At 40.7% G+C, this 18161-nt stretch overlaps 2 protein-coding genes and 1 long non-coding RNA gene across 3 annotated transcripts in view; 2 read left to right on the forward strand and 1 right to left on the reverse strand.

The window, feature by feature from the left end:
• adamtsl3 (ADAMTS-like 3) overlaps window positions 1–3462 on the forward strand; it is a 211393-nt gene extending 207931 nt beyond the window's left edge. Inside the window, exons 29-32 of the mRNA XM_034867570.1 lie at window positions 118–322; window positions 1510–1613; window positions 2208–2422; window positions 3304–3462. Coding sequence (XP_034723461.1) covers window positions 118–322; window positions 1510–1613; window positions 2208–2422; window positions 3304–3422 — 643 coding nt within the window. The 3' untranslated portion in view covers window positions 3423–3462. The remainder of the gene's footprint in view (window positions 1–117; window positions 323–1509; window positions 1614–2207; window positions 2423–3303) is intronic.
• Window positions 3463–7588: 4126 nt separating this feature from the next.
• On the forward strand, window positions 7589–10674 carry LOC117942377 (piggyBac transposable element-derived protein 4-like). The gene is made up of 2 exons (XM_034867809.1): window positions 7589–8504; window positions 8742–10674. The coding sequence occupies exons 1-2, from the start codon at window positions 8362–8364 to the stop codon at window positions 10501–10503; spliced, it is 1905 nt and encodes a 634-aa protein (XP_034723700.1). The 5' UTR covers window positions 7589–8361; the 3' UTR covers window positions 10504–10674.
• On the reverse strand, window positions 9928–17878 carry LOC117942702. Its single transcript, XR_004656196.1, has 3 exons — window positions 17751–17878; window positions 15006–15008; window positions 9928–9938 (listed from the first exon to the last, which is right to left on the reverse strand). It is a non-coding gene; the product is annotated as an uncharacterized LOC117942702 (long non-coding RNA).
• Between the last annotated feature and the right edge of the window lie 283 nt (window positions 17879–18161).

Genomic DNA, 18161 nt, shown 5'->3' on the forward strand with positions numbered 1-18161 from the left:
GTGTGTGTGTGTGTGTGTGTGTATGTGTGTGTGTGTGGGTGTGTATCAGGCTGAGCTTTCTCCCTTTTTGAAAGTTACTGTATGTATCTGTTTTCTTGCGTTTGGTCATGATTCCAGATGGTCGGTATCAGAGTGGTCAAAGTGCTCAGCGTTGTGTGGCGGAGGCTGGAGACAGAGGCAGTTGTCCTGTCAGCAGCTGGATGCCAGAGGTTCAGTGAGGACTCTGACAGCAGCGGCCTGTGAGATGACGAGCCGGCCCACAGACAGGGAGCAGTGCACTGCCAATAACTGTCCAACCTGGGTAACCAGTGCATGGGGAAAGGTACATTCAAACACATGTAAAGCTTTGGCGTGTAGTGAATGTGACAGACATAATTCACCGTTGTTGTCAAGTGTGGTTCTACACACTGTTGGTTATAAACACTTTGTTCTTAGCGTGGTTCTTCACGCAGTGATAAACGCAATGCGTTAAACATGTTGTAAGAGCCATTTTCATTTGTTTTGAGTGTAGGACACAAATTGTCCACTGGTGGTACTAGTGTGCTTATGAGTGACATCTGTTTAGGTAGGAACCTTTCAACAGGTGAAAAGGGTGCTGTTAATCGGAGGCGCACAAATAGTTTTTGACCGCAAATCTACACACTGTTCAACGCTCACCCTGTGAAGGCTGAGCTGTTTGTTGATGGAGCTTGATGGACACATGGATTCTTGCACATTGATATAAAGATCTTTGTGATCAATAAATGACCAATAAAACGCCAACAATGACTTTTGGACTGTACAGGAGGCTACTGAGCGGTGTCAGCTAGTTTACTAGCCATAGACTGTTTGTTTAAGTCCGTATAGCAGCCCTTCAGTGGCTTAAAGTTTTAGGCTAAGCCGTTAGACATGTTATTTGTTAATTTTGTACTTAGTCACTTCATGTAATCATGACTGTTCAGGGATCATGGTTCCTTTAAAATGTTGTAAATGCTTGATGACGTTGGACCCAGCGGGGTTTTGTTGCTGGACATTCCCGTTGGAGTTTCTTTTCCCGCTCAACATGACAAATTGTCTCTTGCAATTTACTGCAATTTCCACAAGCGTAACCTTTTGATATTAATAGATGTCCGTTACATTCAAGCCAGTGCCAAATGAGTCGACACAAAGCTAATTAAGACTATCAGCTGCCCACAACTCTCTGTATTTCTCAGTAAGACTATGTATAGAAGACAGTGGCGTCAGGCGACTTCCGCACACAGAAAATCAAGCAAAGATAATGACTTCTTCTCAAGAGTCCATGTTTTTTTAATCATCCATGTCCTCCTTGGTTACTAGTAACTGTGTGGAGGAGGGGTGGGAATCACTGAAGGATTGTATTATGTGACTGCTTAAACAGTTTTGTTGTCATTACTTAGAATTCCTTATGAGCGAGACAAAAACTACAGACTATAACTTTAAACATGGGTGGGTGTCACACAATGTAGCAAATGCAGTGTTAATTGTTAACTTCATGTTCCTGGATTTCAGTGTTCAGGGAGGTGTTTAGGCCCCACCACCACAGTACAGAAGAGATCTGTCACCTGCCAACATGCCAACGGCTCCTCGTACACAGACTGTGATCTCAGGGACAGGTATACACGCACATTGCAACACATTGAATATTACTGTATTCCCAACATCAGAATCAGAATCAGAAATACTCTATTGATCCCCGAAGGGAAACTCTGTGTTGCAGTTGCACCTGTATTTATATAGCGCAAACAATTAAAGGAACCAATCAGCATGCACACACACATTCATACACTGGTGGCTGAGAAAGCCATAGAAAGTGCCACCTGCTCATCAGATAAACATTCACCTACACACCAATGGCGCATTCAGTGTCTTGTCCAAAGACAGTTTAAGATGGGACTGCAGGGCCAGGAATCAAACCGGCAATCATTGGTAGGCGGATCTTCAACTGGGGGTCCGGGATCCCTAGGATGTCCACAGAGTTAGGGGGGCTACCAAATTATTCATTTTTTTCTGAATTGTAAAAGCCTGAACATGAATGCAACATATTATTTACAAATATAAATCAGCCTATTTGTGAAAAAAACATTGATGATAGGCTTACTAGACCACCCCCCCACACCCCTGAAACCTGATGTGTGAAACTGACCAAAAAATTGCCACAGTAATGAGTGTGAAGCACTAAAAAACTAACTAATACTGCTGTCTTTCAGGCCTACATCGGTACGCAACTGTTCCTCTGACCTGTGTGACGTCCGGTGGCATCCCGGTGCGTGGCGGGCGTGCACTGTAGCCTGTGGGAGTGGCTTTCAGTCCCGCAGGCTGGACTGTGTTCACCGCAGGAGTGGCGGGACTCTGCCGGAGCAGCGCTGTGCCTGGCTCCAACGGCCCTCCGCCTGGCAGCACTGCAACACCACCAACTGTAGGAGTAAGTCCCAGTGTTGTCAGCTGTTTTAATGCCCCCTTAGTTGTAGATTTTGAGATTTTAAAATGTGAGATTTTGTAATCAAGAGGCTTTTTTTATGGATTTAGCAGTTACACTGTACAGTTAATAAGCATAATCTGTCCGTGAGAGAAGTGCTAACAACTTTTAGAGTGAAATCCATTTAAACCCAAGTAAATTCTAATTATTTTTTAGGGGGCGTCTCTCTCTTGATCCGCTTCTATACGCTTTGGGTCCAAATGCGGAAGTAAAGGCTGTAGTTTCCTCGCCACTGTCGCACTAAATGCTTGCTTTTGGGGGAAATTACTGGACTTGTTTGGTCTTTTTAAATTTTTTGTATAGACGTACACTATCGGTACAGTGTCCCAAGATAACTTTTGTTATGATTCAATGCTATTAATAAAACTGAATTGAATTGTAGACTGAGTAACATAGAATATATCTATAGTAACAGCTTTCTAGCCAGAAAAGGCAGATACTGGGCGATGAGCACAGAGAGGGCGGCGGCCAGATAGAGGGAAGGTGTTGTCATGACACAAAACTGGTTAAAAATCAGCAAAGTATCTTCATAAGTAATACCAAATTACACATTCAATTCCAGGAAACATCTTAGGTTACATTAGAATATGTCAAGGAAATTATTAAAAGACTGGATAGGAGTTCTGGGCAGCCGGATAGCTCTGTTAGTAGAGCCCATATATAGAGGTTTACTCTTCCTGACCTGTGGCCCTTTGCTGCATGTCAACCCCCCCCCCCTTTCATGTCTTCACCTGTCTTGTCAAAAAAAGGATTAAAAATGCACCCCTACAATAAATGGACTTTGGGACTTCTTTAGTGATTACATGGACTGTTTTGTTCCCATGCAGGTGAATGCAAGGACACAACTCAGTACTGCAGCGTGGTGAAGAGGCTGAAGCTGTGCGATCTGGACATGTACAAGCAGAGATGCTGTGGCTCCTGTTCACAGGATCCCGACTCCACCTAGTGGCAGCGAGCCGGTATAACCACACTGCATTTTGTAAAAACAGATGGACTACATGAGACGAACGAGCGAAAGACTGTAAAGACACTGTCTATGAGTGGAAGCTTCAAAATGCACATATTTAAACAGGAAAAGCTTCAGTCCAATTATTTCACTTCCTAAAAGGAACCTGAACAGAGCCTTCATAGGCCGTAAGGATAAAAAGGCTTTACTTTCTGAATTTGGACCCAAACTCCTAATATGAAGACAAGTGTAGTGGAGGTTTTGGACTTTCCTTCAAAAACTGAACATTTACTTTACAATGACATTCATTCATTATATTTCTTCTTGGCAGCGCAACCAAAAAGAAATGTAACGAGGTTTATTGTACAACGCGTACCACTACTCTCCTGTAAACAAGACTTAGACTGAGGTACTGGTCTGCAGATATACATCCGCCAGTACAAATCTTGTAGCCCTACTTTTACCAACACATTTTCTTCAAATGTTCCTTTATTTGTGGAATTGTCTAAAAAATAGTTTATATTTATATATAAATATGAAAGCAAAATTTGGGTTTTATAACAACTTGGGTCTAATTTTTTTAGTTTTCACCATCATTTCTACAATCCGAATTGCTGAGATCTGACAACAGAGCAACATTACTACACAAGAAGTCCGACAGCTTGTTAAAACCACTTTATTTTGAGATAATTATAAGAAGTGAGTGTCCAATAATATTACTAGTGATGGAAATGATGAATACTTTCAAAACTGAAAAAATAAGACCAAAGTTGTAGTGAGAGAATTTATTCAGTTTTGGTTCCAGTTTCCCATGTGTTTGGGTCTTGTGATGTTCTTTGAAAGGCTTGTCCATTCTGAGTTTGGTAGACACTGAATTCTTGTTCACCAACATCAACACAACAACAACTTGTGTTGACCTTCAAAACCCCGTGTCTGTAACACCTACCTTAGCAACAGATGTAATGTTGATGCTGGACTAGTCAGCAAAACTCTGGATTATGTTCATTGCCAGCGTTTTTGAAATGATTTATTTCTTCTACCTGTGTGACAATTGCAACATGGCTGTGATTGGAAAGAGATTGTGGTTATGGCACATTAACAATGGGTGACCAAAGGACAACTAAAATACTTGATTGAGGTTTAGGAAAGATCATGGTTACGTCATGGTTAGGTTAAAGAGTCTCCATTAACTAGGCAGTTTGGAATAAGGATCTTAAGCCAGTGTTGTAGTCAAGACCACCTAAACTGAGACCAAGTCTCTACCAAGACCAGAGTGTATAGAAACCAACAAGACCAAGACTTTGAGGGGTTGAGACCGAGTCAAGACCAACACTAAGACCGGTTGAGACCAAGTGAAGACCAAGACCGGACAAGTGCGAGTCCTACACTGCATGACACAATAAAATGTGGAAAATGATAATACACAGGCGGGTTTGGTCTTTACCAGTCTTGAAATAAAATCCAGAGTTCTCCTCATCCAAGTAAAAATGTGTTAATTCCGAGACAAGACCGTTAAAAAAGTGGTCACAAGACCCGTCTCAAGACCGAGACTAAATTCGAGTACTACACTGGCTAAAGCACAGGTTAGCACATGCTCACTCACCATGTGGACCCCCAATTCAGAAAGAGCCCTAAACCACTAAGAAGCATGGTAGAGCAGAGAGATGACAGACGGAGAATCCAGGAGACAGTGAGGTTGGGGTTAGGGCAAACCAGTAGTTGAGGGCCAGAAAGAGAGGTCAAAAGATGCAAAGCTGTTTTGAGAAGAATCTGATTAAGCTAAGAATGAACTGGTGGTCAACAGAATATTCATAAAGGGTGGGATTAGCCATTGAGATGGTAAAGATAAGGGTAACCTGTTGGTTAGGGTCACAAACCTCACTTGTGCATGAAGATGTGCTTCACACCCATCCACCACTCCTACACACCCTTACTTTACTACACTAACCAGTCCCTCCAGATAATAATTTATTGAATTAATCACATTTAAACATGGGTGTCAGTGGCTATCTTTACATTGTTAGTTAACTTCCTATCCTGGGCTGGGACACACATTCATATGGTTTGATAAAGGAGTTATTTGACTTTAACTTATCATTGCATTTACAATAACAAGCGTAGCTGTCCTCAATTTAGGTCATCATGCATGTCTCATCTCCGTTTTTTCCTGCATCCACTGTGTGTGTGTGTTGGTCAAAATTGCAAGACACACCAAATTCATGGCGATTGTTACACATTCCCTGAATTATTGCAATTGCAACATCGCAAAATGTTGGAAGGACTGAGTAAAGCGTAATTATTTTCAATCTGGACCCTTTTTGTGTGTGTAAGGGACTGAGGAGAACACCAATCTTTAACATTGGTCCAATATTAAATAAGATTGCTGCAGTCGGAAGCGGCAAAACGAGATACAATGTAAGTTATTGGGCAATTGCGTATCTTCAATTTACATCCACATAAGTGTTGTTTTACCACTGACAGGCTCCAGTTATACTTCTTAGTGTCTGACAACAGTATGGAAAGGATCCCTGCAGAGATAGACCTTTTTGTTAAAGAGTAAAACATCCCTGAAAACTAGAAGTCTGTTTAAATAAACAGCAATTTTATTTCGTGAAATACACTTCATTCAAAGTTGACTGAAACTAAATAAATCAAAACCCTAAGTCTGGTTCTTACTTTATAAAAGCAATCTCAGGAGCAATATAAAACAGGATTACGATCCAAATTCTTAAAGACCATTCACTCGAGTAAAGGTCCTGGTTTGTGATTGTTGTCACATGTCACTGATGAGAAAAGAGCTGCTGCTGTTGGTGGAGCTCCAGTTGTGGGAGCATGAATTCATATGCACATATTCACTAACACCACTTGCGATTTTAAACCATGACCAGAAGAAAAAAAAATGACTTTGATTTTACACACAAAGATCAGTTCATTGAGGCAAACCTGACTCTAGACAGAGAGGCACCAGCACAACACTGATTTGACTGATGGGTCTATTCATGTTACCTTTGTGCTGGTTATCATACTGATGTGCTGCATTGTAAAATGTTTTGTATATACTGTGTTATAAGTGCAATATCGTATATTGAGTGTATGTAGATTGTGTGCAACTTTTATTTTCTTACTTATTCATGTTGTCTTTTTAACAACTGTTAAAGATCCTAGAGTATAAAGCATGTGTATATGTTGATTCGGTGGTATGTTTGCTACCACTTACCTGGTTTTATTTGCATGTGTTAAAGCGCAATCTCAGATCTTTTAAACTCAACACGCAATTGTCAGCGTTAACCCCTGGCTATACAGTATATCCCACACGGTGACGTCGCACTGCTTGTGGACTTTTTGACTGAAAGAATATGAGATAGAACGACAAATCATTTAAGTGCTTTAGATAACAAGGCAAAGAAATAAAGACATTTGATATCTTCACACATGTGTACCTAATCTTTGGCTACATATATTTGGAGAAAAAAAAAACCTTGATCCAGCTCTAAAGGTAAATGAAAAGGGTTTCAAAATCTTATTTTGAAATGGGGATGTACAGTACATCATTTTGATGAACATGATTTTGTGACAGTACAACTAATAAAACCATTAGCCAATATGCTAATCACAAAAGCAAGCTGAGGAAACCTGAAACAGAGCCATTGACATTTTGGGAAAGGTGCATTATCATAGACACTCAAAGCGCTTCGGGGTTGTGTAACCATTCGGCCGATTGGGTTGTTTATTAGCAATAATTTTTTATTGGTGAAATAATGTGACAAGCAATATATCAAGTATATACATATCTTTATTTTGGATTACCATTAGCTGCTAACAATGTAGCAGCTACTTTTCCTGGGGTCCAAAGAAAAAGTACATGAAACATGACAGATAAATAAGATGGAAGTAATGGACAGATACAGGCATTAAACTAAATCCAGACAGAGCTGATGATTAATTTTATCTGTGTATCCCGCAAGGAGGTAGTCAGGTGGGTTCTAAGTTTTAGTCGGTTCTAAGGGGGGGCATTGAAATATAAAGCCTGGACCCCCTTCTGGCTCCCCTGACGAGACTAGCTACAGTGATGATAAATGGTACTGTAGCGACCCTGCAGGACTAATATGGGAGGAGTGTTCATTGGGGGATGATGTTGCCCTTATTCATCTGATTGGTCAGATTCAGAAAGGGGAGGGAGGAAGGAGGAAGTAGGATAGGCGGGAAGAAGAGGGAAGATGAGGGAAGTGTTTACAGGGGGAGGAAAAGCTAACTAGCTAGTCACGACCAGCAGCCTTTTTGTTGTTTAGGGCGCTCTTCCAACCCTGTTATTAGCATGTGTTGCAGGGTAACAAAGCCCGGTCCATCCGGTTGACTTTAGCCACCCTCGCCTCGTCATTCAGCTAGCTAGGCAGACGTGCGGCGGAGCCGTGAGCGCTACAGTATCATAGGGATTTAACGTAACTGTCCATATTTGAACACCGTTGGCGGTAACCGAGAGGATCGTGCACCGGCAAAAACAGCACAGATTCATATTTTAATAATTTAATAACCATTAAAGATAGAAACGTAACGATTATTTGCGGCTAAAAGCTAACGTGTAGCGGTAACGGGGATCTCTTTGGTGTTGTTGTAGCCATTACAGGGGACTTTCTATACAGCCTGGAAATTTCGGAGTTGTTGAGCAATAAATTCATACTCTTACATCCAAGATTCATCCACTTAATGTCCATAATTTCCCCGTTTTTCGACTGTTTTTTTCGCTAGATCGATGCTAATCGCCATTTTAGATATCCCATGATGCACCGGGCCTTTGTTGTGGTGCTACAACCAATGACAGGCTGGCTCGTCGTCCATGTGGGTGTGTTTCTTTGCGCATGAAGCGTAGCTCATAAATAGGGGGAGAGAGACACGAGGAGACAAAGCAGTTTTGAGAAGATAAGGTGAAACCCTGTGAAAAATGGCAACTCAGCAAACTATGGACGTAAATGAGGCATTGGCCTTATTTTTTTTTGCTATGGAGGATGAAGCAGATTCGGGAGAAGAAAGTTATTTGACAGATGAAGAACTGGCTTACCAAGAGGGTCTAGACCCCGCTGAAGAGTAAGTAGCATTTATTTATTTACAGTAAAAGTATAAAAACTAGGGATTTAAATAGTCAAGTTTTAGCTGCAGGGGGGATGGGTAGGGCATTTAACACTTCACACCTTTTAAGTGTGGGGGTTGGGGTACAGTATCGATCTCAGCCATTGTTTTCTTATGCTGTGTGAGAAATAAATTACAAAAACACTCATTTGTCTGATGTGTATGATCTAATACTTTGCTTTATTTGTTTTACAGTGGTGATTATGAAGAAGAAACCACCCCACCAGCCCAAGCAAGACAAGAAACCTCCCATTCTTCAGAAGAGGAGGGCCCTCCCACTTCTGATGAACCATCCCAGCAGCTCCTAGGAAGGGGACATAGACTGAGAGGGCGGGCCACATACAGATCTGGCAACTTGAGGGGTCGAAAGAGACCCAGCCCTGACTCCAGATCTAGATCACCACAGCCAGCAGACCAAACCCTATCATGGAACACTGAGAGTCAGCCAGACATCCCTCCAGTGCCCAAAAGGTTTCTCCCAGCAAGAAGGCCAGGACATCAGCTCGACCCCACATCCACATACACACCACTGGACATTTTCAAACTTTTCTTCAGTGACACTGTTGCAATCAATTTGTGTAACAACACAAACACAAATGCTGCAAAAAACATTGCCCGTGGCTGCAAATATTCTTGGAAACCCTTCTCTGTTGACGAATTTTTCAAGTTTTTAGGACTCACTTTCTTTTTTGCGCTGGTGAGACTCACAAATATCCGGGACTACTGGAGAAAAAACACAATTTTCAGCCAACAGTTTCCAGCCACAGTGATGTCACGTGACAGGTATCAGGTCATTTCGTGGAACATTCACATGAGTGACCCTCATGAAGATGTCCACAATGACAAAAAGAAAGGGACACCAGGTTATGACAGGCTGTTTTGCGTGAAGCCCCTTTTAGATGACCTCAGACATGCATGCAAGGCATTTTACCACCCACGGCAGAACCTTTCTGTGGACGAGAGGATGGTGTCAACAAAGGCCCACATCGGCATGACCCAATACTTGAAGGCGAAGCCCGCCAAGTGGGGCTTCAAACTTTTTGTACTAGCAGACAGCAGCATTGGGTACACTCTGGACTTTGCTGTATACACAGGGAAGTCTGTGTTTGCTTCTGGTGTAGGACTGGCATACGACTCTGTAATGTCCCTCATAGACAAAGCACACCTAGGCAGCGGCTACAGTCTGTATGTAGACAACTTTTATACAAGTCCAAAGTTATTCAAAGATCTCCACAGTATGCACTTTGGAGCATGCGGCACCTACAGGGACAACAGGAGAGGATGCCCCCGCACGACCAAAAATGCCATGACGAAAAAAGATCCAAGGGGCACAATCAGGTGGATCCGTGACGGCCCTCTGATTTTTGTCAAGTGGATGGACACTCGGGAAGTCTCTGTCTGCTCCACAATTCACTCTGCATACTCTGGTGAGACAGTTCAGAGAAGACTAAAAGCTGAGGATGGAAGCTGGAGCACCAACTCTATTCCATGTCCGACCCCAGTCGCTGAGTACAACAAGAATATGGGAGGTGTTGATCTTTCTGATCAACTCATTCAGTATTATACAGTTCACCACAAAACCATGAAATGGTACAGGACATTGTTTTTTCATTTTTTGGACATTGCTGCGACCAACAGTTACTTGCTCCACAAGGAGGTTTGTTTAGAGAAGCAGCAACAGCCCATGACCCACAGGGTTTTTCTGGAGGAACTCACAGCCCAGCTCTGTGGTGTCACAGTTGATGTCCCCCCCACTCAGGAGCAGAGTGACCATGTACCTGTGCCAACATCTAAACAAACTGAAGCAGGCAAGAAGGCCTCATATGGTCGAAAGCCATGTGTACACTGCAGAAAGACAAAGCAGATCAGACAGGACACCCCCTGGAAATGCAAGGCATGTGATGTGGCCCTCTGTGTTATTGCTGACAGGAACTGTTTTGAGGCTTGGCATCAGTAAAAGGCCTGAGGGCAAAAAGCCCGGACTTTTGTAAAAATGTAAATAGTTTTAGTTATGTGTCAGTTATAATGTTCATTTCTCTGCTCCAAAGCTCCAAAGACATGAGCCAACTGTTTTACAGAAGAAAAATGCTTAGCTATCATAGTTTTGTGTGTGGCTTCAATAAAATGTCTTAAAAAGGATTACATTTCTGTTTTATTTTTTCATTTGTATTTTTTGTCCCATAACTTTTTACATCAGGTGACATCGATGCAACACAAATATTCTGACAGTCAAATTTGTCTTGAAAAAAAAATATGTTTGTAAATTGACAACAAGGTTGATGTTTTACAAGATTTTTTATAAAAATAAAACCAGACAACCCAGAAGTGGTCAAAAAACTTTTAGGTCTCAGAAGGATAAGCTATGCCCGGAAACATCTGTTCTGATTCAGTTTCCAGGCTATTTGCTGTGCTTTTCCTGGGTGAGTGTAAGAAGAATTAATCTATACACATTTAAGAATCTATGTGTTGTTGGAAAATTGGTAGGGGTATCAATTATTGGCAATTTATAAAAGATTTTTTATCAAGATTAATGAAGTTATCTATCATGTACCTCTTCTTTTACCTTTAAGATCGACAATCAAGACATACCGTGTCCCCTGGCAGAGGCCTTCGCCCATGCATCCTTTCTGGAAGTTATTTACCGTGCATCCTAAAAAGTGTGGTATGGTATCTAGGTTTTTTCAGTTCTTAGTGATACCTGGCCACTCTGCCCTTCCTATTGAGAGGATCTGGGCACACGATTGCCGAGGCCGAGTATGGATCTCGATTGGTATGATGTACATTTCAGAAGCGTCACGCAATCCAGATCATTTGCAGATTCACTACAATTTCATTCATAGGACATATCTCACCCCTGTGAAAATGCACCACATGAAAATAACTAACAGCCCTTTATGTACTTCCTGTCCAATTAAGGCACATATCTTCACATGATCTGGTAGTGCTCTCCCGTAACAATATTAAACTGTAACAATACAACAATATTGCATCCCCAACCCTTGTTTAATGTTGCCTGTTACTATCAATAGCTAAGTTTCCATCCACTTGTCAATTGAATTATCGGAAATTCGGTAAAAAAACTCGGAATAAATCTGGTGAAAGTGTCTTTCGATCCAACGGCTTTAAAGCAAATAAATACCTGTGCGTAATGACGTCACATGCTGTTTTGCAATTAAATTGACATATCCAATTGATTTTATAGATTTAAAGGTGTTTCCATTAATTTTTGCACTGAATTGAACAACATTCAAGCAAACTTTTGCAAACAATGTTTTTCTAGACAAAATGAATCGCGCCGTCTACCAACAAATGATCAATATTGCACAAGTTGTAATAGTGCTTATGTGCCAGCTGATAGCGACACATCAAGCTATGATACGAAAAAAACGACGCTATCAACACATCGCTATGACCATGCAGATGCAACCTGCCTTATATTGTCCCTCCAGCCCAGCTGCGAGACAACTTATTGTTGAGACATGGCTCGCTGTTTGAGGGCCTTCCAATTACTCCGAATACTGATATATATCCAGATATAAACCACATACTGATCAAAAGAAAATCTGATGAGACCAAACATATTTCTTTTGTGGTTTACGTAGCTGCGTTGTTGAGACTGACTTCTACAACAGTTTGCTGTGACAAAATTGTGTGCCTGATCTTTCATCGCTAACGTAGTCCGCAGTGGGAAGGATAACTAACTACTTAACTGGGCACCTGAGTGTTTTGATTGCATTAACGTTAGTTTCCTCTTCTCTAAATGCACAGCCTAGTGCTGTTAAATAGATTTTTAAGTTGTATTACAGAAAGATCCGTCGTAAGAAGACTTGGTTTGAAATTTTAAATTGTGTTCTTTTACTGAAATACTGTACACCTTGTGGCTTGTCTACTTCAATAACTAGCATATTAAATGTGTTCTAAAATGCTCTGCAGGAAATTAATTGATAAAGGAACAGAAACATAAATTAGCAAAGGTATGCTATACTTTAAAATAGTTTCTATTATAATTAACTATATTGCTCACATCTACTGATATTTTCCATTTCCTTTACTTTCTGCAGATTTATGTTGGAGTTAAGAAGATGACCGATGATTCCCTTAAACCTGTGAGAGGGAATTCACTTCCCCTTGATATTCAACCTCAATTGTCATCTGATCAACTGTTGGCTGCTGCTGTAAAGAAGCTGTAAGATTTTAACCAGGATATGGATGATGGTGCACATGTTTTATTGTACCCTGATGCTCAGGAAGTAAGAAACACCCCAGGAACATAGCAGAAATACAAGGAGGTAATTGGAAAGGCCAACCAAAGAATAACAATATACATTTCCACTGTTGAAGACTTTGAAAACAGCTTTCTGTGCTTCTTATTTAACACTGTGAGTTGTTGCTAGGAAATCCAAATATCACCGTAGCTGTAGCCATCATGGAAATACTTTCTAATCAGATCCTCTTCTGTAGGGCTGTCTGATGCTGACCCTGATGAACATAAAGGGAGAAAATTATTAAAAAGCATCATTTTTGACAAGGGCCGGCTCCATAAAATCATCCGGCCTACAGAGAAGATATTCAGCTGCAGTCTGCCATATCCTCAGGACTTATCCAGAACCAGGACCGCAGGAGAATTAGGGCAGGTCCCTCCCATCCTCGACATCTGTTTTAACCCCTTTCCTCTGGTTAAAGGTTGAGGTCTATCATGACCAAAACCTCATGCTATAAGAACCATTCATTGCCCATGGCAGTGAGACTAACAAACTCTCCTTGCCCATAATTGGCTCAAAATCTGATTCAGATTTAATTATATGTACCAAGAACTACTACATTATTATAGAAGCTGTTAAAATGTTGAAATAAATCAGTCCAACCTAATCATGACCTCTTCATATTTTAAACAAAATATATGGTTGAGCTGTTGTGTAATTGTCTAATTAGTATTCAAAACAGTGTGGTGTGTTGAACCCTTTTATTTTGTGAACAACAATACATATAATCAATCTACTTACTGTTGTCTTCAGCTTTTGCCAAAAACTGTACATTTTTGCCACATGAGCAACAAAACACCTGAACAGTGCTCATGGTGTTGGCCACTGAAGGGACAAGCTGGAAGCCTGAAATATTGACATTGATATGGTGAATTAAGTTGGTCAACTAAATAACATTACGTGTAGCAATCATCACTAAATAAAGAGAAAGGTTACATCAGAGGAATGTGAAATGTTTAGTGTCTGCTGATCTTATATCTCTCTGTATATTAATGTTTACCCTGTGTTTTGTTTACTTATTTCCCCATTCTATCATATGTAGTGATGATTCAGTGAAGAGGAAACTAACGTTAATGCAACCAAAACACTCAGGTGCCCAGTTAAGTAGTTAGTTATCCTTCCCACTGCGGACTAGGTTAGTGATGAAAGATCAGGCACACAATGTTGTCACAGCAAACTATTGTAGAAGTCAGTCTCAACACCGCAGCTACGTAAACCTGTAGCTCTGTTAAAATACTGTAAAAGAGGAGGGCCAAATGTTAAAATGAATACTAACGTTGTTATGTTGCCGCTATCTTTACTTTTGGTCCCGTTTCAAAACAAACCTCTCATCAGCTCGCTCGCTCTCTCTCGTTTCGTTGGGTCAAAAATCAGCTGTTCCACTTAGCTCCCCATAGAGGCCCGGAGCACTTCCGTCGTGGATTCTTTATGCAGCGCGTTTTGTGCTTGCATTTGTTTTCGTGGTTTGTGTGCTTTTCTGTTTGCATCGTTTTTTAATTGCATCGCGTTTGTCTATTTGGTTGTGTTGTGTGTATATGCAGCGCGTTTGCTGAATGCTGCGCATGTGTTGTCAAATTAATTAATTTGTTTTCTTATTTTGCTTGTGTTTTGCCTGTTTGCATGTGTTTTCTGAAGTTGCAGGGCGTTTGCCCCTGTCGGCCACCGTATAAGTTTGACAGCCAGGCCGGGTTGCCAGATATACCTATCAAAACATAAACCCAGCGCACTACAGCTGTAACGTTAGTACAACCATGGAAGCAGCAAACAAACAAACAGGATCAATTATAGAAGATTCTACCTGACCTAAAAAGAACACACGTTTCCAACAGTTGCGTGACCAGAGTAAAGGGTAAATAAATAAAAAGGTAAATATTGGAGATGTATTTTAAAGATGGAGACAGCTTTGGGTTTACTCTTGAAAAGATAAGCATTAGCTTATCACAGCTACAAGGGACAGGCATTTTATGTCATTTCAACATTTGTGGACTCACACTGACTTGTATAGACCCTTTGGATGTGACGTCACGCTCGACTTGCGCAAACTATCAACACCACGATAGACGGCGGAAGAGCTATGCTGTTGCGTAGACCTTATGTACGATAGACAGACGGCAAGCTACACGTGTATGTGTTCATTTGTGTTCTCACATACACAATCTGCAGAGTAATCCCCACCAACACAAGCATGTGCATGAACTGCCTTTCTCCTTTAAATGACTGATAAATGATAAAAGTATCCTCATCAGCTAGCTGCCGTGCTAACCAGCTTTTCCTGCTAACATGTCAATCTGACGATGACTCACCCACACCCACTCAGCTAACTATCATCGGTTATTCACTGACCTAACTAGCTAGCTACATATCCCAAAAAGAAAGCAGTTCCTTTAACTTGACCCACAAACAAAAATATCGGTTGAATTAAAGATGACATGGGATGGAAACTAGCTTCAAGAGGTTAGAAGAAAAATTAGTTAATGGCCCAGCCGACCAGCTAGCTGCAGCTAGCTTTGGACTGCTCCCTAGCTGCTGCCCATCGTGTCGTAATTTCCACCGGTCAAATCTTACCACAGGCTACACAGCGAATATAATCACAGGTAAGAAGATGGCTAGATGTTACAATGATGTGTGGTTACTACTGTACACTCTGTGATTTAATACATGGATTAACGTGTGTTAGATAATTAATGACTGCATTTCCCAGAGCTGGGATGCGTCCAGTTATCCATTTGAAAGGTGCATTGGCACCCCCAGTGAACAACGGTGTGTGGGTAGCCACGACTGACCATGTCCTCTAAAAAACATGGGCTGGGTCATTCTTAGCAAATTGTGCCATTTGTGTCCCTATGATAGATTCAAGAATAAGTTGTGAAAAAAATGGGTTGATACATATTTTTTCAAGCTTTCTTACTAAATGAAACCCTTCTCTAATACGTAAAACAGGGTTTATGCCTCAGGGTTTATTAAGTCTAAAATAATTACTCTGACTGTGGTGCAAGCACTCTAAAATTCCATGTCCCCAATCAGTTTTTTTTATCTTTGGTAGCAAATATAACTAATAAACATCATATCATTTTAATGTATTTAACTCAAATTGCAAATAACTTTTTATGAAACATCTCACCACATGCTATTTGTTGACTTAAAAATATATTTTAGTTTTAAAAATCTTGAAATATTTTCTGTCCCTGAGTTCACTGTCCCCTGCATTACTCTGATGAAAATCCTTCTGGACATGCCCCCTGAATGTTCATTTAGTCACCTGACACTCAGGAAGTAGGATACATTTTTGGAGGGAAAGCAACTACAAGGAGCAGAGTAAGTATCTCTCTTTAATCAACACTTTTTTCAATGTTTAAGAGTGGCTTATTAATGTGGTCAAGCATAACATGTCCCCTATGTTACTCTGAGTTATATTGGAAACTGATGTTTTTTTGTAAATTTAGAGATCGCTAATTAAAATGCAAAATAATCTTCCTGTGCGGCATCATATGATATCCTCCCGTTACCCCTGGCTGTACATAAGATAGGGGGATTTAATAAAGTGTATTTTGATGTTTTTTTATCATTAATTATATTAATAATAACAAAAAAGTAGTTTAAACAGAATGCATGTGTTTGTCAGGAAATCGCGCCATTATCTGCAAAAGGAAAGCAGAGACGTTACAGGGCACGTCCAGATGCTGACAGGAACACCTCAGGAAAGAGAGGGAGAGGTGGAGAAGGGACAGAGAGAAAGAAAGGCAAAAGAAAAGTGTCCTCAGTGAAAGAGAAAGAAAAGCACAGAAAGAAAAATGGCGATAAAAGAAGAGATCGCAGAGACCAAATGCCAGATCCAGGACAACATTGCAATCCATGTTCACTCCTCCAGGATGTCCAGACAGTCCTTAAGAACCAGGGCTTTAAAGTATTATCCACCCCGTTACCAACATTGTTACCTGTGTTTTTTAAATATTTTTTATTTATTATAATAAAATCAATAAATATTTTGCATATCTTTGTGGTTACTTGCAGGACATGAATTGGCAAAATCAAATATCTTAAATATTTGACCAAATTTCAGAGTTTCCTATTTTCTTCTAAAACAATTGTGTGGACGTTCCCCTCTAGTCTTAAATCAGAGCATGTATTTTATATAGAGTGTGTGTTTATTAAAGCCTTCTAAAAATATATTTGCAGGGGCAAGGGGAGGGACACTTGAGCTCTTAGAAAATGTAAATATAATAACTGTCCATTAAAAACATTCATTAATAGAGATAACAATGTCCAGTAATGCAGGGGGACATGTGTAAACACTGAGCTGGCCTAATATATTTTTTTCATTGTTGTTCATCAGATGAAATTATAAAATCAATGAAAATACTATATAATATGAAAAATTTTGTTAGGCAAGGTTACCACCCTCAAATGGCATTATTTGCAAAGAATGACCCGGCAACATGTTATAATAATTTTTACTTTAGATCATCACCGTTGTATGGAGATATCCGATTTACCACATAGTGGTAGAGATTGTGTGGACTAAAGTCGGGCAGACTGAAAACTGAGGGAGGAAGAAGTTAAAGGTTGGTGTCCAATCCTGCTATCTCCATCTTCTCCAAATAATACCTACCAATAACGGCACAACAACTTATTGTTAGAGGAAGTTATAAAGAAGAAGATAGTTTACTTAGTGTTATTTATTTTAAACTGGTTGAAACTAATGTCACTTTCCGGCCGTCCACTACACTGTTTAGCTTGTGCTTCCGGTGATTCTGCCGTCCGTCATGGCGTTGTCACGTGGTCACGTGTCTGCAACAGGTCTATACCTAGTTAACTCTGAGTTGGTTATTTGCAAAAACAAGGTAGATAAAACATTTCCAAACAACGATGTAGCAGTATATATACTTTTTTTTTTACAGCCCACACAGACCAGCTACCTCCAGCACCTCCCCTTTCGCGCCACGTGCATGACAGCGTCAACGTTGCACTTGCTCAGAGAGGCTATTGTTACGTTAGTAGTAGCATGCTGGTGGTGATCTTGCAATGTACTAACTGTACTAATAACCCCATAGAAACAACGTGGACAGGCTGCTGTGAAGTTGCCCAAATTTCATTTATCAGTCTGGTTGTTATCCCTCTCTGCAGCAACGGAGATAGCTAGCTAACCGGTGCTGACTCAGAGCTAATCGTTGCTAACCGAGCCTTCAGTCCTCTGTGGCTGTATCCTAGACGTCATGGTTTTGTCCTTGTGTTGTGTTTCTGATTTTGTTGGCTTCATGTTTTCTGTTCGTTTCCATAGATTTCCTGTTACAATGTTATTCATCTGTGCTAGTTGTCTTCCCCTCCCCCCTGTATACAGCGGGGTTCGAATGTT

The sequence above is a fragment of the Etheostoma cragini genome, chromosome 1 (genome assembly GCF_013103735.1).
Source record: "Etheostoma cragini isolate CJK2018 chromosome 1, CSU_Ecrag_1.0, whole genome shotgun sequence".
NCBI classification, from domain to species: Eukaryota; Metazoa; Chordata; class Actinopteri; order Perciformes; family Percidae; genus Etheostoma; species Etheostoma cragini.

Excerpts from the sequence above, each read along its gene's own strand:
- LOC117942377 (XM_034867809.1), top strand. The coding sequence starts at position 8,362 with ATGGCAACTCAGCAAACTATGGACGTAAATGAGGCATTGGCCTTATTT. Across the intron at positions 8,505-8,741 it reads GGTCTAGACCCCGCTGAAGA|TGGTGATTATGAAGAAGAAA; the intron begins GTAAGTAGCATT and ends TTTGTTTTACAG.